Below are 22229 nucleotides of genomic sequence, written 5' to 3'. Positions count from 1 at the left end.
CTTGAAACAGTGACACATAGAACTCACAGGCCTGCCCCAAAGAGGCCAAAGGTTCTTAAGTGCTAGCCCGCGTGAAAACAGATATGCAGGCACCACCCCAGAATCCTACTGAGGTGGTGCAGACTCGCGGGAATCTGTAGTTTTGAAAAGCCCCTGGGGGGATTCTCTAGAGCAATCGGGTTGGGAAATCCCTGACCGAAGCTGATGCCTCATTGTACGGGGTAGAAAGTTGAGTGATCAGGCACGCGGTTACAAATTATTAACTCGCAAATATGCGATTCTTTCTCCTTGCAGCTGGTTTGCAGGTAACATCTCCAGGGCCCAATCGGAGCAGTTACTGAGACAAAAGGTAAATTATCTAGTCTTTAAAGTAGCCTTTAAGGATCTTTCTTGTGGGGCCCAGAGGGCAATGCCCTTACTTCTCATAGAAACCGGATGGCTAATTACACAGGCAAGTGGTCACAGAGGCTGCAGTCCAGCCCCTGGGTTACGGGGCCCTTCGCATGTAGCCACTTCCTCGGTTTTTCATTATCTCCTGCTGGGTAATTAGCCACTTCCAAATTTGGCAGTTTGAAACAAGATTTAGGAGTTCTCGCCATTCTGTCCACAGGGTGCCATGGTTCTGCTCCGTGTGGCTGACGGGGGTTTCCTCACGGCCTGGCGATCCCAAGGCAGGGGTAGATGAGGACAAGCCCCGTGGTTCACCACAAGCACTGATGGAATTTTGGCTTTTGTCAGGCCTGCTAATGCCCTATTAGCCAAAAGCAAGTCTGGTGGCCTAGCCCGGACTCAGTGTGGGAGGGGACTGCCCAGGGCAAGAATACAGAGACATGACTGACTGGGGGCCATCTATGTAACAGCCTAGCTCAACTCTGTCCCTGCCCAGGAGCACCTAAACCCGAGGACGGCAGGTGCAGTAGGGAATACCTCTACCTGATTTTGTTACAAAATTGGCCCTTTCCACCTGCCAAACTGATGCTGTGATACAGTTCGACCTAGTAAAACACACCAAGGATTCCTCTGAGGGCTACTAGTGAGAACGTGATGACGTCACCACCTAACCCGGTATCTTGTCAATGTTGTCGCATTCATAGCTTATTGTCTGCTCTTTCTGAATCTGGATTTGCTTGGAATTAGCACAAGTCATAAAGAAAGACAAGTTGAGCATGAAATTTTAACAAATGATTTGTTCTACGTCTTTGGTTTTCTAATACCTTCTGAGGTATTCTATTCCGTGGTGATAGGTGGTTTTAAGTGTTATTTCTGAAAGATTCAAATATCAGGTTTCCACAAAGACAAAACAGAGAACATTATCAGAGAGGGTTAAAAACTAAGTGGAGACGGAGAGTCAAAGCACAGGGTAGGTCTCTCAAGGAACTGAGAGAGAAAAGGAGGAAAGCTGAACCGTGGGTCCCCTTCTGTGCCAGTTGTTGGGCGATCTGGGCCGTCAATGACATTTAAAGTCGATCGAAAAGATCCATTTCCCTACCACCTACCAGGAAAAATAGTTCTCAAGAATAATGAAAATGTTTTCCATTCCTTCCACTCTTTCCTTCCTTTCCAGGGAAAAGAAGGTGCATTTATGGTTAGAAATTCCCGCCAGGTGGGAATGTACACAGTGTCCTTATTCAGCAAGGCTATGAAGTAAGTATGACATGGATTTCTCCCTTTTATCTTGTGTGTATGTTCTTTGAATACGTTGGCCATTTAGTCACATTTGGGGATAAGACACCATCTTTAAACTCTGGCGTGTTGGCTCAAAGGATTTCTATCAAATGCAACCTTGCCCACCCAGCCCCGACTCTGAGCGCTCGTTCTCTGGGGGAGCCCCTTCTGCCCATCCCAGGCGACAGCGAAGTGCCCAGCGCACAGCACGCCTCAGTAAACACTTGTTAAGGGAATCTGGGGTTGTTCCCCTTGACTTGGTCCTAAGCCTAGAAAGAGAGAAAAAGCGCAATGGAGTCTGTCCACTCTTGGCCTGAGCCACTTGCTGAGTTGAGGAACCTACCCCAGTGTCTGGTTTTTAGTCAGTCTCTCCATTAGGGGCAGGGCTAGCAGAAAGTTAAATCAGTGTATCTGTGTTCCCCACATAGCTCCTTTCCGGGGTGCTTCCTCTTTGTGTGGTGAAGCTGCACCTTGGGGTCCAACTCCCGACTCCACCATCTCAAGGCTTTCGGACCCTGGGCAAGTTTCTTAGCCTCTGTGCCTCGGCTTCCCCATTTGAAAAGAAAAAACAACAATGACTGTTATGTTCTATGGATTCACGTGGTGGATCACAACAGTGCCCGGCACAGAGTAAGAGCTTAATACATGAAGAGCGATTACTACGATACTGGTTGTTATTGTGAAGGAGTGAATCTAGGCGCTCCACCCCCTGCCCCAACACCTAGGCACATACGACACCCCCAGTCACCACCTGCAAGTCACCGTCACTGACATCAGGGTCCTCTGCCAGAGTTTTATAAGCCACTGTCCCATTGGCTGTTAGCTCTTTTGTTCCTTCTAATCATTCTGTGAAGCAAACAGGAAAGCTGTTTTCGTTGGCACCATTTTACAGATGAGAGGTTTGGGCTTCCACAAGCGCTCACGAAGACGAAGACCCCCCCCCACCACGTTAATAAGTGACCGACTTGAAGTTGTGCCTTCCACAGCAGAGTTCATGTTCCTTCAACCACACTCCTGCATCTACGTCGGGACCCCCAGTGTTCTGAGATAACAATCTGGCCAAATCTTGACTAGGACCATTTGAAAAAAAATATTTCTAAGAAAAATATTTCTTTTACTGGTTGGATGGCATGATCCTACGCTTTGGTGCTGCCTCCATGTATACCCTACCCTTGGCACCTATAGGTCTTTTGGTAATAATGAGTGATTAAAAGGTTATTTTATTTTGAGAAATGTTTTATGGAGTATCTACCTCCAGTTTGAGAGACTAAGCTGTGCCCTAAGCAGTGACCCAGCATTTTCCAGTGCAGGAGGCCACATCCCCGGTGCATCTCACGGACCAGGTTGCACACCTAGATGCTGGCTAAAGCCAACCCAGTAAGAACCAGGGAAAAGGATTTGCTTCACTGAATATTAAGAGCTCTGTGACCCTCTGGCCCTGCAGTTTCAGCCAAAGTTCATAGCAGAAGTCTTCCTAAGTCCAGATCCTTGACACCAGGTTTATTTTTGAAGGCGGCCAGGTAGAAAACAACAGCAAATAGATAAGGAGTCAAGTGAAAATAATCCACATTCATGACTATGGAAGCCTTCTTTTATGAAACATCATCAACAGGCTTGAATGAATTTCATGCTAAGACCAAGAGCAAAGTAGCCATTTGCAACAAGAAGACACCCCTTTCCCTTTTTATAGTCGCAATTTTAACTAGGCTGGTATTACAGCGACGACAACTCATCAATAGTTTCTTATGCGCCAAGCACAGTGCGAATTGCTAGATATAAAATAGCATCCGATCTTTGTAACAACCAAATAGGCATATTATTTCTGATTAGCCCAAATCGATGTGCCTCAATTCACCACTATCTTCCAAAAGGAGAGCAACGGGAAAAATATGTTTTATGTGGAAAAGGTACAAGTTCATGTGAGGAATTAAAGGACATCCCCACCCATTTCATCTTGCATGCTCCACTCCCCAAAGAGCATCCCACCCATGCTCTGGGTGAAACACCCACAGCCTAATCACCTTTGTCTCCCACATTTTAATATTCATTATTATCCTAAAAGAGAATTGGTGTTCAGAATAATGATCTTGAGGAACTGCACAGCTCTCAATCATCAAAGGAAGACTCTAGTTTTAGACTGGCTCAGGGAGGAACAGTGCAGAGTTGGAATTTTATTGTACATGAATTCTGTATGTGCACAAAGGTGACGCTGGGCTCAGAGAGGAGCCCTCTTCCATAATTGCCAGTTGTCATGGGTAGCTCTCGAAAAACATCAGCTGTCGAGACTGAGGAACCCTCTCTGCCTTCCCTCTCCAAAATTTGCAAATGCATCTAAATTATTATTTAACCATTGTTGAATCAAGCTTCAGTCAGTAATTAAAAACATTTTAGGGGCACCTGGGTGGCTCAGTTGGTTAAGTGTCTAACTCTTAATTTCGACTCAGTCATGATCTCAGGGTCCTGGGATCAAGCCCCATGTTGGGCTCTGTGCTCAGCGGGAAGTCTGCTTCAGAATTCTCTCTCCCTCTCCCTCTGCCCTTCCCCCTGCTCCCTCTCTCTCTCTCAAACAAATAAATCTTTTTTAAAAAATTCTAACATTCTGTCTTCCTTACTAGTGATAAAAAAGGAACTGTCAAGCATTACCACGTGCACACAAATGCTGAGAACAAATTGTACCTGGCAGAAAACTACTGTTTTGATTCTATTCCAAAGCTTATTCATTATCATCAACACAATTCAGCAGGTAATTTATTTCAGTTTTTCTTTTATAGGTCCTTGTTGATAAATAGCAATTTTCTTGGATACTACCAATGCTCCTAATATTCCTAATATTATCGGGAACCATGAAAATAGGAATAAAAATGCTCTCAAGCCACACAGCTGCTGTGATTTTTAGCCTCCGTTTCCTGGAATATAATATTATATGCTCTAAAATGCTAGAAAAATGAAGTAGAGTAAGCTGAGTGACTTAGAAGTAGAGATTCTCTATATAAAAATATTTGCAGTCTTTTTCTGCCCATAGAAGTAAGTTGATTGCAAAATTCACACATTAGAGAATTGTTTACCATTGGAGAGAGAGAACCTCCACGGACAAGTTGGTGTCTATCCTGACAGAATGTTTTCCTGTGCTGATACTAACACTTATTTATTATATATATTAATGAATTATATATGTGTATGTATGCATATTATATTTTTACCGAGATGAGATCGTTCCACACATACTACTTTTCAGCTTGCTTTCTACATTCAACACGTCTTAGCGGTCTTTCCACGCAAATACATATAGCTTACGGTCTATTTAGGAGCTACATAGAATCCTATTGTAGAATGCTCCATAATTTATTCACCTAACCCTGTATTGATTAGCGGTTGGATCGCATACAGTATTTTCACTTTATAATTGATGTTTCTGTGCACATGGCCCTGTATGAGTGTTTCTGTAGCCAGATTCCGTAGAAGTGGAATTTCTAAGATAATGGTTAAGAAGATTTAAAATGTAGACGTTTTCAAATGCTTTTCAGAGACGTGCACTCCCGCCAACGGCAACCTCCTTCAACCTCACCAACACTGGGTACTATTACTCTCTTTAGATTTTGCCTAATTGACCCGTGAAACCGTATATAGAAATCCCTTCTAATGGAAGCGGGAACTCACCTGGTGTGGTGATCACTTCACGGTATATACATCTGTCAAATCATCACGCTGTTTACCTTTAAAATTACATATGGCCATAACATCTTAATAAGCTTAGAAAAAAAGAAATTTAAAAAAGAAAAAGGAAATCTCCTCTAAGTGCCTTTTCCAGACGAGTGCCGCTTATGGGCAATGCCTGGACGGATTTCCAACAGCAAGTAAACATAAGCTGTAGGCTCAGCATCAAATTTGTGCAAGTCTGTCTGATGTGATTACCTGCACATAGGGGAAATAGCCTTACTCCTGGCTTTGATTTTGGTCCTCACTTGTGTTTTTCCTTTGTCCTGATTTCCTCAATTGTATAATTTAATCTCTAGCACCTCAAAAGTACCCTCAACAGGTATTGTATAGACGAACGTCTCCAAGTAGAACGATTCCACTTCAGAGGATGCACGAGAAACTCGACAGGGTATAGAAAGAAAAGATTAGAATCTTTCTTTAGATTTTTCTCAGAATCTCCTTAAGTTTTCTATTGTGAGTATATTTTATGATTCACGTAATGTATCAATACAGCAGCCATTTCGGAGGAGTGAGCTAATTTTTTTTTTTTTTTTTTTTTGCTGATTAAAGGTTTGGGATTTAAAACATTTGGAGACCACTCATATAAAAAGTAAAGCAATATATAGAAAAAGGAAGGAGGGAAAAAGGACACATGTGACACTTACCAGGACTTGGAAAATATCACACGTTTAAGCAAGAAACATTTTTTTCAATGAGTTCTTTCAAACCACTATAAATCCTGTGATTATTTTAATCCAGCTTTATCATAACTTGATGTAAGCAGTGAAAATGACTTGACCATTTAATGCAAACTAGTAATAGGTTCAATGTTTAAAAATCGAGTGGTTTGCTTTTTATTTTGTGCCCTTCTGTACCGTTTGGTTCTTTTTAACCAGATGTATGTGCTGTGTGTCTATGTATTTAAATATAGGACTACAAAAAGATAGAACAAAAATGGGAAAATTGTTTAAATGAAAGATTCCATCGAGCAACTAATTTGATTGGATTTTTAAAAATCACATAAAGTTGTTCTACTCTTTTGATTTTTGCTTTACATTGAGCTCATTAGTCAAGCCAAGCAAATCAATACAGCTACAGGATGAACGGGGCCAGAATGGATCTCCTGTCTCCATCGCGACAGCCTTGAACTCTGTGCTTTTGCGGCTATTCTGGAGAGAGCACAAGCAGAGGTGTGACCCGGTGTGATATCATGTGATGTCATGTGATGTGACATGTTGTGATGATACGGTGCTGGTTCCATTGCAGGCATGATCACGCGACTCCGCCACCCTGTGTCGACCAAGGCCAACAAGGTTCCCATCTCCGTGTCCTTGGGAAGTGGTATGGACGCACACCTGGGCTCTTAAACTCCATTTCTCATCCATTTCTGGTTAAAAAATTATATATATATATAATATTTTTATTATATATATAAAATATGTAATATATATTTATTTAAAATTTATTTTTTATATATATATTTACTTAAAAAAAAAGAAGAAAGACAGGAAGAAAGTCCCTATTCAGATTGTGCCCGGGAAGGCTTCAGCAATAATATGTTTGTTCATTTTCTTGAGAAAAAAAACCCAAACATCTTTTTTGTCCTCCCGACCTAACTCTGTAATCTCCTCAACCTTACCAAGAAGACTGTCCAATTTGGCCTCTTATTAGACCCAGTCATCAGCCTCTAGAACCCCATTGCCTGTCCTTTCTTCTTCCGGGCTTCTGTGCTTGCTCAGGGGAGCCCGTTTTCAACCTTGTGTATTTAGGATCATGACATCCTCCCAGATCACAGTTTAGTTTGCTTTATAAGAAAACGCTAGTGATTTTTTTTTTACCAAGCTAAGAGCATCGAGCGCGTCTTGACACCAGACGTTTCTAAGATGCCTCTGGGTGGCAGAGTGTTCTAAGCCTTTTGTCAAGAACTATAGCTGCTTCAAGAACTATATTGTCCTGGTGGCATTATCGTGTGGTCAGACAGGTCATAAGACCATGTCACTAAGGATTTTTTTAAGTGATCAACTTAAAAAGTCTTGCTGTTCTTCATGTTGTCAATATGAAACTCATTGGAGAAGAAATCACTTGGGAAGCTGTCAGCCCCAAAGCCTTCTATTCTCATCCTAAAGAGTGTCTACCTTGCCTTATTAGGAATATGGGAACTGAAAAGAGAAGAGCTTACCCTCCTGAAGGAGCTGGGAAGTGGTCAGTTTGGAGTGGTCCATCTGGGCAAGTGGAAGGGACAGTATGATGTTGCCATTAAGATGATCAAGGAGGGCTCCATGTCCGAAGATGAATTCTTCCAGGAGGCCCAGACCATGATGTAAGTTCCTTCTGCGGAGTGGCAGTTTGGCCCTTACAGTGGAGGGACATTCATGCTAACAGGTCTGTCCCTAACGTTTGCAAGGCCTAGAGAAAGAGCCCACGTATCATAGGTACACTTAGAAGTTATAAATCAAGCTGACACACCGTTAAATAAAATCAGTTCTATGCTCCTACTTTGACAAGTATACCTCTGTAACAACCTGAGAGGCCATATTCAAGTTTAGAATTCTCAAGAGTCTTTAGAGAAACCAGCCTCTGTCCCATGTCACCCCCACTCCCACGGCAACTCTGCCCCTCCTTTCTCCTCCCACCCCCTGCTCTGTCCTGCAACGTGCTCAGTAATTATGTGTACACATAGCATTCCGTGCATCCAAGCTCCCTCTGTGTCCCTCACAAACAGCTCTGTATCAGCTAAGGATCTTGGTTGGGGGTAGACACACCAGTAGCGTGGTTCACTCTTAGGGGAACGGGCCCAGGAAGGGCCCACCCGGGTCCTGGAAGAGGGCTCAGGACTATGTGGACAGGGGATTCCAGAGTCCCGGTACCCTGAGGGTGACCAAGAAAAAGAGATGCATGGATTCTGAGTAGGCACGTCCTTGCCCTTTGGGGAGGAGCACGGTGGGACGAAGAACAGAGTGGGGCCCCGGTGGAGCACATGCCCAAGGGCAGGAGCCTCTAGTGGCCAGGACCGAGGCAATACTGAAAACCAGTGTCCTACGGACAATATCCTCTTCCTTCCTGGTACCTTCGGTACCCTTTCTCACCGCTTCTTTCCTCATCTGAGAAGTGAAGATACCCTTCCTAACGGGCCTTAGCTCCGAACACAGTCTGCAATGCTGATGTGTTCTTTCTCTCTCCCTCTTCCGGCCCCCTCTTGTCTATGTAAGGACAAAGAATTATTTTAATGATCCTACCTCTTCTTATAAACATGGTGAATCAGACTTTGAAAGGTGGCCGACCATCCAGGTTTGCCTGAGACTTTCCTGCCTTGGCAATGAAAGTCCTGCGATCCAGGGACCCCTCAGTCCCAGGCGCACCGGGACAGCTGGTCATCCTGCCTTTAGGGAGCTAATCAACATGATATGAAAAACAATGCCATAGCAGGATTTTGAGCAAAGATCGTTGAAATCACAAATCCTAGCCTGCTGCAGAGTAATGGCACTTTAAAAAAATTTTTGAACACTTATATAGTGCTTACAGGCATCTCTCTGAGCACTTTATAAATATTAATGCATTCAATCCTCCTAAGAAGCCTAGGAGGGATGTGCCATTGTTATCTGTGTTTTCTAGGAAACTGAAGCAGAGAAATGTTAAGTAATGGGCCCAAGGTCAGCAAGCTAGTAAAAGTTGCAGAGCCGAGATGCAAACCCAGGCAGACATTCCAGTCCATTTCCTTAGTCATTCTTCTGTGAAGACCAAAGGTACCAGGAGAGTCCGAAAAATCGCTTTGACCACAATTGCAGAACTGTCTGGAAGCAGAGGTACCATGTGAACATAAGCCGGGTTTCACGGACAAGCAACCTGCCCCGTTCTTGAGGGCCCCCACACTTAGGAGGGCTCTGCACTTGCTTTACTGCTGTGATGTCACAGCTTGAAATTCTTTTAAGACTTATTTACTCATTTTGAGAGAGAGAGAGTTGGGGCGGGGAGGGACAGAGGGAGAGGGAGAGAGAATCTCAATCAGACTCCCTTCTGAGCGTGGAGCCGGATACAGGGCTTGATCTCATGACCCTGAGTTCAGGACCTGAGCCAAAATCACGAGTCACGCGCTCAACCGACTGAGCCACCCAGGCCCCCACCATGTTGAAATTCTTACTAATTCTCAAATAAGGATCCCTGCATTTTCATTTCATACCAGCCCCTGCAAATTATGTAGCCTGTCCTGCCTTGGGCAATTATACTGTCATAAAACTGGGGAGGAGACCTGTGATGTCCTCCTTTTGCAGGACAGAAAGATCTAGCAGAAACTCCCATAGGCTCATGGTGCAACCCCTGGCCAGTGACTGAATTTACTCAAGGAACAGCTTTTTTTGGGTGAGGGATCTTTGTCCAACCACTAGCCTTCCCTCCGCAGGGAGCAATGCTGAGTTCCAGGCCATTCTCTAAAATAGCTGAAAGAGGCATGACCGAGCTCATGGCCTTGAGCAACCTGATAAGGCATGTCCCTAAAGTAAGAAGTAAGAAAATAATGATTTAATTGGTTATGACTATTTAACTATAACTATATAAAATAGCTATTTACTAAATGCTCATTGAAAAATTCTAAAATAGGGCGCCTGGGTGGCTCAGTTGGTTGAGCAACCGCCTTCAGCTCAGGTCATGATCCTGGAGTCCCGGGATCGAGTCCTGCATTGGGCTCCCTGCTCGGTGGGGAGTCCGCTTCTCCCTCTGACCTTCTTCCCTCTCATGCTCTCTCTCTACCATTCTCTCTCTCTCTCGATAAATAAATAAAAACCTTAAAAAAATTCTAAAATTGACATGTTGGCTTTAAATTTACTTTACACATCAGAACATTAAAGAATCAGCCTGTAAATTGATCAATTACACGGACAAGTGGATGAACACCGTGATAGTAGAGCGTCTATCTGTCATGACCTACCAGAAGGGCTATGTCAGGTGGTTACTATTTTCTAAATTTATTATTGAAAGATAACGTGGGGCACCTGGCTGGCTCAGTCAGTCAAGTGTTGGACTCACGGTTTCAGCTCAGGTCATGATCTCGGGGTCATGGCATCGAGCCCCATGTAGGGCTCTGCATGGGGAGTCTGCTTGAGAGTCTCTCTCTCCTTCTCCCTCTGCCCCTCCTCTACTTGCTCTCTCTAAAATAAATAAATCTCAAGAAAAAAAGAAAAAAAGAAAGATAATGTAACAATAATGTAAAATGAATTTCTTTAAAAAAGAAAGAAAAATCACGGGTAATCTCATTTCCGTAACATGGCAACTATTTTCATTTTTACTGCACCCTTCATATTCTGATACAATTATTTTTTGAGAATGAAGTGTTTGGACTTCAAAACTGAGAAAGTGAAATGGAAGTGATTGCCCTTAGTGTGCAGCCTCCTCCAAATCAGTCACGGAAGTTCTCTAGATGCCAGGGGACTAAACAGGATTTATGAGACAACAGTCCATTGCTTCACTGATTCTCTGTAGGACAGGCGAACCCGGCACCGGCAACTGCCCAGTTGCTGTTGTGGTTGTCAGTGTTTACTAGGAGGCAGCTTTTTTTTTTTTTTCTTTTGCCTTCAAAGGCTGATGCTCCAGAATAAAATCCACAACTTTTCCCGCTCTTCCTCTGTTCAAGTAGAAGGGGGGGACATTAACACCAGCAAAAATAAGGGAAGTGATTCATGTTCAGGACATCTGCAAAGTGGAGTTTGCAAGTTTAGTACTAATCTTTGAAAATCTGTGCTTTCCAGGAAACTCAGCCATCCCAAGCTGGTGAAATTCTACGGAGTGTGTTCGAAGAAATACCCTATATACATAGTGACTGAATATATCACCAATGGCTGCTTGCTTAATTATCTGAAGAGTCATGGAAAAGGACTTGAAACCTCCCAGCTCTTAGAAATGTGCTATGATGTGTGTGAAGGCATGGCCTTCTTGGAAAGCCATCAGTTTATACACAGGGACTTGGTAAGCAAAGCCGCGGGCCCTCAAAGCAAGCAAGGGATCCACAGTCCGCACCTCCAGAGCTGGCGCCCTTGGCCGGCAAGGAGGGCGTCTCCACTTGTGCTTTGCTCCCGTGTGACTTGCCCAAGCACATGACACTTTTGTATTAAGAACCACAGTTTCAAAATAAAATATTTGCGGTACAGAAAGAGAAGAAGAAGCCGTCACGACTTATGCAGCTGGGTTGTGGTATGGAGGAAAACAGATAAAAAGGAAAGACTTTGGTCGTTTTAGTGCATGTCACAATCATGAAACCCAGGCTGACCTTTGCTCCCGGAAGGGCTTAGCGCTAAAGCAGTCAATGAATACCAGCACTGAGAAAAACAAAACCAGAAGGAAATGAAATTTGTGTGTATCTTTGGCTCAGGCTGGGAGTGGGGAGCGTTCTACTTACTATGCACTGCTATTTACCTTTAGAGATTTTCTTGTGCCGAACAGCAAACATGCCGTGCGTGCTAGGCCAGCATTTATGCCTTCAAAGCGCCCGTTAACGCGTGGCACCCCAGTGGTGGAGAAGGAACCCCTAGAAATAGCTTTTCCCTCCTTGCTGATGAGCTGAGGTTCTGTGTTTAATGTGTAATACCCTTCATGCTGTTTGACAAGGGTGGATGCTTGGGTAAAAATACAGATGGGAGCACAGTTTCATTTTGGCAGTTTGAGAATTGCAAAGGGAAAAAAGACAACTTCTCAACATTTGCAGTTTTGATAGGCGATCTTAGATTTTGTGAGTACTCTCCCAGAGAGAAGGAAGATCTTGGATTCTCATGTGGGGAGATTCTTGGCCACTTTTACTACTTGGTAATTTTGTTTCTCCCCCAAAGGCGGCTCGGAACTGCTTGGTAGACAGTGATCTCTCCGTGAAAGTGTCTGACTTTGGAATGACAAGGTAAGCCAGCTCCAGCTCCAGCTCCCAAGGGGCAAGCTGTGGAAGAGGGACTTCCATTCACATCTACATGCCAGCAGAATTGTAGGCCTTGTGGCGATAGGGAACGTGCTCTGCACTGGGGGGTTCGAAACCTGGATTCCCTCCCCCTACTACTTCCGACCACCTAGGAAACATGTTTTGCCTCATTTCTTCACCTGGAAGATGGGATTGTTCTTCAGAAATTATCCAAAGTCCCTTTTCCTTCTTTCAAAACTCTAATAAATATTTTTTTAAACTTATAATTCCATGAAAGAATAATATTAATAATTTATATTCAAATATTAATAAATTACATAATTATAAATTATGTATAATTATAACTAACTATAATTATATTAAAATATATATCAATAACATATATCATATATAATTATAGATGGTGTATAATTATATACAAAATTTATATATAAAATTTATACATAAAAACTATATAATTATAAATTATATATTAAATAAAAATAAATATTCACTTTAACATGTTCTAGTCAGATTATTGGGATAAATATGTTTTATATATATTTTCTTAACTCAAGACTCCTTTCGCTCTGTTTCTCTCTTAATATTCATTCAAATAGGCATAGCATTAACACTAGGAAAGCTTTTGTTGTCACATCATTAAATTTTCTTTATCACCAACTAAGGCGTGAGAGTAGACTTTGAGATTCTCTTAGCTGGCATTCTATCACCACTTTATGATTTAGAGAAATTATTTTATGGTAGCGGTTTAAAAGAGTCTTCAATTTTCTCTATTCTGAATCTTCCTACCATGTAAGCCTCAGAGCTAGCGTTCACGGTTTTACATGGGAAACGAAGATGCACACGTCGGCCTTTGCATTCAGCAAACATTTACTTTTTTTTTTTTTAAAGCTTTTATTTATTTGACAGAGAGAGAGAGAGAGACAGCGAGAGCAGGAACACAAGCAGGGGGAGTGGGAGAGGGAGAAGCAGGCTTCCCGCCGAGCAGGGAGCCCGACGCGGGGCTCGATCCCAGGACCCTGGGGTCACGACCCGAGCCAAAGGCAGACGCTTAACAACTGAGCCACCCAGGCGCCCTCAGCAAACATTTACTGAGTACCCACATAACACCGAGGCCTTGGGGGAGACACTGATATGAATGGGATAGTCCCTGCCCTCAAAATGATCAGCTTCATCCAGAGAGCAAGTAGATGTCAACACGGAGACGAAATACAGCTATAAAGTTGTGTCAGTTCAACATAAACTGACAAAATTTGGAGGAGGAATAGTGTAGTTTCAAAGAGGTCTGAAGAGTTGACTAAGGCTAGCTGTATATTCAGCATCCATAGCCCTAAAACACCATAGGAGGATCTAGTTTTTTTAAGTTTATGTATGTATTTTTTTAGTAAGCTCTACACCCAGTGTGAGGCTCAAACTCACTACCCCAAGGTCAGGACTCGGAGGCTCCTCCAACTGAGCCGGCCAGGTGCCCCAGGAGGATCTGCTTTTTAAGTCTTCTCCCAAATTCAGTATTGGGAAGCGCTCCTCTTCTGGGACACCTCAACATCGTCAAGATGTCCCTTGAGCTGTGTGCTGTCTGCCATCACTGCGACCAGCACACACCGAGGCCCCTCTGCCAACACGGCAGATGTGTAGCTCCCTGAGTGTGGGAGAACGAGCTCCCAGGACAGGGAGACTGACCCCCACCTTGTTCTCCAGGTGGGAAAACTGGCTGTTATGCCGGCATCCAGGGAATATACCATCAGGTTCTTTATAGCTTAGGAAAAGGGAGACACAAAGTCTTGCTCTGAATAAGGAATCCTGGAGCCATGCCCCAGGCCCTGCTGCTCATGAAGTCCTGTGGTGCCACCATTAAGAAGCCTGTGACTTCACTCGATCCCGATGATTTGAAGGAAGGTTTAAGCCATGAACAGGCCCCAGTGCCAGGGTAGTTTCTGGGTATCTCGTGGTGTCTAGAGGAGCTGAGGGGGTCTGAGGGAGGGGAGTGTGGAAGGTATTTTATGTAGTCCTGTGAAAGTGTAATTTATTATTGCTATTAATATTCCTATTCTATTCATAACATATTCATATATTAAATGTTAATATATTATTCGCATATTAATATTAATATTTCAAAGGATGATTTTCAAAACCAGATTTTTCTGACATTTTAAATTACAGTAAATATCTCTAACACATTTTTGGCGTGTAAGGTTTTCCCATAAAGATCACAACCTGAGCTGAAACCAAGAGTCGGGCACTTGACTGACTGAGCCACCCAGGCACCCCTCATTTTCCTTTTTTCTTAAGAGTCATTATTTATTTGCTTTTTTTCTAGGCAAACATATGGGGTTCCCCCTCTATTAGTTATAGAAATAATATATGCTTATTGTAAGAAATATAGCAATAGCGTATAAAGTAGAATCTGCCCCCACCCCTTTGCCTTATTCTCAGCACTAGGAGTAACTACTGCTAACACATTTCATAGATGTCCTTTCATACCTCATTTCTAAGTATACCCAATCATATATGCAAATATGTACATTTATTGTTTGTTCCCACAAAAATGGTGAAACAGCTGAAGGGGATTAAGAGTACACTTACCTTGAGGAGCACTGAGTAATATATGGAAGTGTTAAATCACTATATTGTACACCTGAAACTAATGTAACACTGTATGTTAACTATACTGGAATTAAAATTTTTTTAAATGGCATTACACTATATCTACTTTTGCACATACCCATTTTCCATGGGTATTTTTTTTATTTTGGTAAATATAGAGCTATCTTGTTTCATAATGGGCACATACTGTTCTACTGCATCAATGTGCTATAGCATATTTAATTGTTTTTCAACATGTGGACATTGAGGTTGCTTCTATTTTTATCATTATTATATAGTGCATATACTTGAATATATATTTTGATGGTCTCGGTACCTCCAGAGGATATTGTCATTCATCATTGTTTGTAACAGCAGACTAGAAGCAACTTACAAGGTGAAACCAGATGATGTTAATCCACAAGAGGGAATGCTATTCAGTCATTAAACATGATGCCGCAGAAGAAAATGTAACCACATGGGGAAAGTGTTCTTGCTGTGTCGTTAAAGGAAAAAGCAAACCTCAGTACGACAGAAACCCAATTTTGTGCATATTATATGTAGAACAAAAGATTGTAAAGTACAAGCAAAGTTGTATCTTGAATGGCAGAATTACAAATTATCTTCAGGGTGAGACTGTCATTTGATTTTGACATTTTTGTGTTTTTCTATTTTCCCAAATGTTTTGCATTCCGATTTTGGTATTTGCAAAGTTAGGTATAATTTTTTAAGGTTTACAAGTCATAAGCAGCCTTTGGCTAAGCTACACATTGAAAGGAGCAAAAGATCTAGAAAACTGAGGCATTCCCCTGAGACTGCGGGGCTCTGTGTCCTTAATCAACCTGCCACAGAGGGCTTCTCATGCTGCACAGCCAAGTGACTTGAGGTCTGTGTTGATGTTTTTTCCCCCACAGGTATGTTCTTGATGACCAGTATGTCAGCTCGGTAGGAACCAAGTTTCCGGTCAAGTGGTCAGCCCCAGAGGTGTTTCACTACTTCAAGTACAGCAGCAAGTCAGATGTGTGGGCGTTCGGTAAGAATGTGGCCACACGGGCCCCAGCCCCATTTCGTAAGCTCGCTTCCACAACAGGAAACCACAAGAGCAGCAACATCCATTTTTAGCAAAAGCCCCGAGCACTTGCGAAATGACCTTCATGGCCTGAGATAAGCAAGAGACTGAAGATGATGGTGACCTATGCTCGGGCCAGTATCAGGATGTCTGCCTCGTATTGTACAAAATCCGCATCCTGCTAGCTCCTTTGTATCAAACCATAGGAGATAAAAACTCTTCCACTGAAGAATGCTAACAGTTTTAAAGGAGTCATTGAGAACTAGAGCTGAGTTTGCATGAAGTCCAAAACGTTGAAGGGCTTGAGATATAGTCATGGACTTTCGGCGTGAAAGCAGCCGTGACCACCATTCCCTTTGGAAGTGACCAACCCTCTGGGTATGCCTGGTGCAAACCCCAAACACAACTCAGTGCTGTCTTTAGCCCGTACTAATTTCAACTAGGGTCCTCATTAAAATTCATCGCTAGATCAAGGGTCAGCAAACCCTGGCTCAGGACCAAGTCTGGTGGCCTGTTTCTGTACATAAATTTTCATTGGAGCAAGCCATGCCCATTCGTTCCTGTATTGTGTCAGATGTCGTATTGGAACAGCAGAGTGGGGCAGGTGCCAGATGCTGTATGACCTACAAAGTTCAAAATACTTACTATGTGACCCTTCACAGAAAAGGTTTGCTGGCCCCTATTTTATTAAAGATCTATACTGAAATTTAGTAAACGTCATTAGAAAACGGAAATAATTAGGTTGTGATTTGATTTTAAGATGTGATAGATTTTCTGATATCTTTCTACACTATGAAGAATGTCAGGCCTGTTTACAATCACTGTCAGATGGATCCAGGATAAATAATCCAAATTATCACAAAGTTATGGATATATTAAATGCAACTGAGACCTATTTCATGTCTGTCTTGGTCCATAAGCATAATTTGACTTTTTATATGACATCCAAAAGACTGCGTGAAGAAAAGAAAATTTAACCTTTTTTTTATATGACACACATTTTTTTTTTTTTAAGATTCCATTCACTTATTTGACAGAGAGAGAGTGCATAAGCAGGGGGATTGGCAGGCAGAGGGAGAGGGAGAAGCAGGCTCCCCGCGGAGCAGGGAGCCCGAAGCGGGGCTTGATCCCAGGACCCCGGGATCATGACCTGAGCTGAAGGCAGACGCTTAACCAACTGAGTTACCCAGGTGCCCCGACACACGTTTTTTTAAAATAACTATTACTTTTGGAAAAGTAGTATCGTTCACTTAAAAAAATAATAATCCAACATACCCAGAAAAAGAAAAAAAACCCACAAAGATAGCATTGTGGTGAATACTTGATATCCTTTCGGGCTGATTAACTTGTCAAAACTAGTTTCAGTCTCCTTGTGTTGATATGCCTTATGAAAGATGCTTTTAAAAATCAGTATCCTTACTTACTCAAGAGTTACAGCTTGTTTTTGACCCCAAAATGGCATTGCCCAACTTGATTACTCACCCTATGCACTAGAAGTTGGCTCCAGGTATTCTCTGGCTATTTCCCAAAACTAAATCCGTTCTTAAGTAATTTGTCCCCAATGAGGATATTCAAAATGAACCAGGGCCTCTGAAAGCAATTCTCAAAGAGGGAGCCCCACAGGTATTTGAAGCAATGATATTATTTTTGAGATAAGTGGATAGCCTTCCAAAGACAGAACTTTTGGATGGTTGTTTTAGAAGGTTGTTACAAAAAAAAATACAGCCCCAGCAACTTGTAATAGTGCCTTATTGTAAATATTTTACATAAAATCTGTAGCCCTAAGAGTCAAAGAAATTTTGAAGTTAGTACTTCAGTTACGGTTCTAGAATAGTTTTCTTCCTTCTTACATATTTCTGGCTTGCCAAAGCTTCAAAGCTGGCTGACTGTTGAAATTCTCTGGCTTGGTCAGGACTACAGCACACTGGCCACCAGTTAGAGAGCGTTTAAAGTGTCCTGGTGGTCTTTTTGTGCTCTGCATGTCTTATCCTGGTTCATGCTCACAACAACTCTCTGATGTGCAAATATCGGCTTATTATAGACAGGGAACCTGCTCCGAGAAGGGCTGAGAAACTTGCCCAGCCTCTAAGCGGCAGAACCGAGCCTCAAAGGCCACATCTAACTGACCCCAGTGCCACCCTCAACCACCATGACCAGAACCCGGTTTTTAAACCTGGAGTCTGCAATGGCCTTGGATGGGCTTCAGGACACCGCGAACATCCAGAAACCGAACACAAAAATGCTGTGCGTTCACTTTCCCGAGAGACAGCCAATGGTTTTTATCAGATTCTCAAAAGGACACCTGACCCACAAAATATTAGGAACCACCGAGGCAAAACGGAGGAATTTTGTCAATGATTTTATCTGTAAATTTCCACGGGAAGGCAATTTGACGGTGCACTAAAATTGTTGCACACAACTGCCAAGTCAGAGAGAAAGAAAGGGCGAGGACTTCAGTCGATCACTCCTCCGGGTGGGAGCTGGGGGTTGACTCTGAGGGTGGACGAGGCCCCAGCCGCCTCTCTTGAAACAGCCCAAGAATCTTGACCCCGAGTAGCTTCCGCTGCGGCTGCCTTTGCCATTGACCCGTTTACCAGAACAGGCACCCGGGTCTCCGGGAACATGGAGAAGGGCACCCTGGGCTCCAGAAGTGATGGTACAGTCCCACCGTCTATACCCTGTCCTTTTGCTAGGACTCATTTCCCAGGGATCCCTCGCTCTGACCCACAGCCTTCCTGATCTGGTGCGTGAGGCTTGTTCAACAAACTCTGTACCTTCTGACATGGGCTCCCTTTCCCTTTTGTCTGCCGTTCGCCCTTCGTGTGGCGCAGGGATCCTGATGTGGGAAGTGTTCAGCCTGGGGAAGCAGCCGTATGACTTGTATGACAACTCCCAGGTGGTTGTGAAGGTCTCCCAGGGCCACAGACTCTACCGGCCCCAACTGGCATCGGACACCATCTACCAGATCATGTACAGCTGCTGGCACGAGGCAAGTGCACCGCGGGGGGAGGAGGGGCTGGAAGGGGCGTCAGGTGCATCCACGGCAGTTGCCTAGGACACCACTGGGCAAGTCATTTATGAGGGAAAACACCTGCTACACAGCGGGTGCAATGGCCCCGAGCCCCTTCCCTCAAGTGTCTGTAATTTAAAACCAGCAACGGAGCAATGTAGGTGCTAATGGTTTAACAAACAACTTACATCCAGCACTGTTCTAAGAACTTCACAAATATTAACCCATTTATTCATCAGGCAACACACTATATGAAGTAGGTACTAGCATGACCAAAACTAAGAGGAAACAGGGACCCAGAGAGGTTAAGTGACTTGCCCACGGTCACACAGCTAGTAAGAGGTAGGCTGGCTAGTCTCCGAGTCCCTGCTCTTAATCACAACACTATGGGTCTGCACAGAGACAATCCCCAGTTGAAGGTTCTGCATATAGTGAGTGTTTTGCACATTTTGGTCCCCCACTTTTAAAATATTCTGTTTCACAACTTTTAGAAGAACATTCACGATTTTCATTAGATTCCAATTTATCTTTCCCATACTTCTTTGCACAAAAGTGAGAATGTACGTGTGTGTGTGTGTGTGTGTGTGTGTGTGTGTTTCCGTATCTTTCTTATGAAAAAAGGAGCATACAAATCCCCTCCGCAGGAGTTGCCCCTCCATCAATGCGCCTATTTTACCAACACAGACCATTGTCAAGCTCCTGGATTTCTGCCAATCTGATAGATGAGAAATGGCATTTTACTGCAGCTTTTACATGTACATCTTTCATTACAATTCAGGTTTACTTTCAAGGGCACTGGTATCTCTTTCTGAGAGTTAAATGGCATATCTTTTCCCTTTGTTCTATCAAGTTTTTTGTTTCCCTCACCTTGATTTTGAAGTCCCCTTTATAAATGAAAGAGATTAGTATTTTATCTGTGATAGTTGTAAATATTTTCTCCCAGTTTGTCACTTATCTCTTAATTTATGGTGGTTTTTGCCATGCAAAATATTTTTTAAATATGATTGACTCTATTAATATTTGCTTTTATTGCTTCTGGAAACTGAGTTAAAGTTAGATAGGTTTCCCCAGACCCTGATTATGATAGTATTCACTCAGACTCTCCTCTAGTACTTCTATGGTTTCATTCTTTCATATTTAGATCTCTGATCTAGTTTGTGTTTGTTATCGTATATGGTACGAAGTATGGATCCAAAGATCTCGTTTTCTAATTGACTACCTGCTTGCTGCAGCATCATCAGAAGACCATGTCATTCCCAGGGCAAGATACCATCTAATGGTGCCGAAATATCTAACATGGGAAATTTCCATATGTATTTGGTGTTATTTGGGGACTCCCTCTTCTGTTCTCTGGTCTCTATTCATGTGCTAGCACTGCATTGTTCTAATTATAGAGACTTTATAATATGTGTTAATCCTAGGTAGGCTAGCACTCCCTCATTGCTCACCTTTTTTTAATACCTTTCCTGGCTATTTTTACATACATTTTTATAAATCGAGTTTAATTTTTAAATTTTTTAAATTTTAGCTCCAGCGTACTTAACCTACAGTGTTATATTCGTTTCGGGCATTATTTCTGCGTATTTTAAAAATCTATGAACTAGAGAATCAATTTGTTCAGCTTGAAACAAGCTGTTCATGTTTTGGAGGAGACTGTAGTTCATATTTTAACTAGGGAAATTGGACATCCTTGTGATATTGATTTGTCCTCTTCAAGAACAAGCAACGGTTTTCTGTGTGCATAAGTCTACATTTGTATTTTTCAGCAGTGTTTAAAGCTGTTCTCATTTTGGGGTGGGAGGTACATTTTTGTTTGTATTTTATTTTGGTGTCATTTCTTGTACATGTACCTGAAGGCTATTGATTTTATATGTTAGTTTTGCATACTGCTCTCCTGCCGAATTCCTTAACATTTGGGTCGGTTCTATCGTTCATTCTCCTGGTTTTTCCAGGCATACAACCATATCTTACACAAATAAAGGTATTTTTACTGTTTCTTTTCCAGTTCTTAGGGCTCTAGTTGTTTTGTCTTTAGTGGAAATGTCCATAGTGTTTCCACACTTAAACAGTCACTAGCTTTAGGATTGAGGTATACATATCTTCTATATTTTATTTTTAATCCTAACTTTCATAAACTAAGCCATTGGGTTTTTCTTTTATTTAGCTTCCAGAAAAGCGTCCCACATTTCAGCAACTCCTAGCTTCCATTGAACCACTTCGGGAAAAAGACAAACCGTGAAAAAGAAATTAGGAGATCTGATGAGAACGAATGTAAATGCTGGCCAACATCTTCATTCCTTTTAAGGAAAGTAGCAAGACGCAGACAATGTAATTTAGCTAGTTCTTCTTAATAGCATTCTGTGTGCTGTTCGCCTGTTGTATTATCTCGAAATTGAACAAGGTAAGAAACAAAAGATTTCCTTGAAATTTAGGTCAAATTAGTAATTCTGTGTATGCTGCTCTTAATATTATTACATTTCCCAGCCTATAGCAGAAGCACATTTTCTGATTGTGGTAGACAGAGGGTGTACCATTTGTAAAGATTGCATCGAACTAAAAAATTCTTTGTTGGATATTTGTTCTTTTCCTTATATTGTCACTATCCTGATAATTAAATATGCTATTAACAAGTACCAAAATGTGGACATTGGCCTTCATGTTTCAATGCTGTCAAACTTTAGCATGTATGCAAATCAAAAGGAGAGTTCATTAAAATATACTCCTGGGGCGCCTGGGTGGCTCAGTAGGTTAAGCATCTGCCTTCGACTCAGGTCATGATCTCCGGGTCCTGGGATCGAGTCCCGCGTCGGGCTCCCTGCTTCTCCCTCTCCCTTGACTCCACCACCCTGCTCATTTTTTTCCCTCTCTCTCTCAAATAAACAAATAAAATCCTTAAACACACACAGAGATTCCTAAGGAACTAAGTTTCCAGATGTTCCTCGCAGTCACCCCTGCCCTAGAGGACCTCCTTATATAGTGGGGCAGCATTAGGTGGTCCGTAATTCAATCTAAATGACTCAACTCTCATTTGACTTCCAGATTAGAACAAAGACTCTTTGGGTCATATATGTATGCCGTGCAAATATAAAACTACAGTTAAATAATATCATTCAAGAAGATATTAAATGTATTTCCACATAGAGCAAATTCTTAAAGATGCTAAGGTAAACTTGATGCCTTTTTTTAACCTTAATCCTTATCAGTTTGGATATGGTGTAACCACAGTCTTATTTCTAGAATTGATTGCTGCCTTCTAATCATTTTCTTTTTTTAATAAAGATTTTATTTATTTATTCATGAGAGACAGAGAGAGA

General features: G+C 42.4%; 1 protein-coding gene across 6 annotated transcripts in view; it reads left to right on the top strand.

Annotated features, from left to right (window-relative positions):
• BMX (BMX non-receptor tyrosine kinase) overlaps positions 1–21554 on the top strand; it is a 49210-nt gene extending 27656 nt beyond the window's left edge. For 5 of the 6 annotated variants that reach the window (XM_025857776.2, XM_025857774.2, XM_025857773.2 and 2 more), the window contains 10 exons: positions 295–349; positions 1565–1644; positions 4281–4408; positions 6628–6702; positions 7510–7681; positions 11100–11316; positions 12174–12238; positions 15751–15869; positions 18737–18894; positions 21080–21554. In XM_025857776.2, coding sequence (XP_025713561.2) covers positions 295–349; positions 1565–1644; positions 4281–4408; positions 6628–6702; positions 7510–7681; positions 11100–11316; positions 12174–12238; positions 15751–15869; positions 18737–18894; positions 21080–21154 — 1144 coding nt within the window. In that variant the 3' untranslated portion in view covers positions 21155–21554. The remainder of the gene's footprint in view (positions 1–294; positions 350–1564; positions 1645–4280; positions 4409–6627; positions 6703–7509; positions 7682–11099; positions 11317–12173; positions 12239–15750; positions 15870–18736; positions 18895–21079) is intronic. The other variant, XM_073902054.1, reaches the window with a different exon arrangement.
• The last annotated feature ends 675 nt before the right edge of the window (positions 21555–22229 follow it).

The sequence above is a fragment of the Callorhinus ursinus genome, unplaced genomic scaffold (assembly GCF_003265705.2).
Source record: "Callorhinus ursinus isolate GAN/ISIS: 27379988/994484 unplaced genomic scaffold, GSC_fseal_2.0 scaffold16, whole genome shotgun sequence".
In the NCBI taxonomy this organism is placed as follows: domain Eukaryota; kingdom Metazoa; phylum Chordata; class Mammalia; order Carnivora; family Otariidae; genus Callorhinus; species Callorhinus ursinus.
Note: the sequence above shows the minus strand (reverse complement) of the source record. Positions and strands in the feature narration are given on the sequence as shown.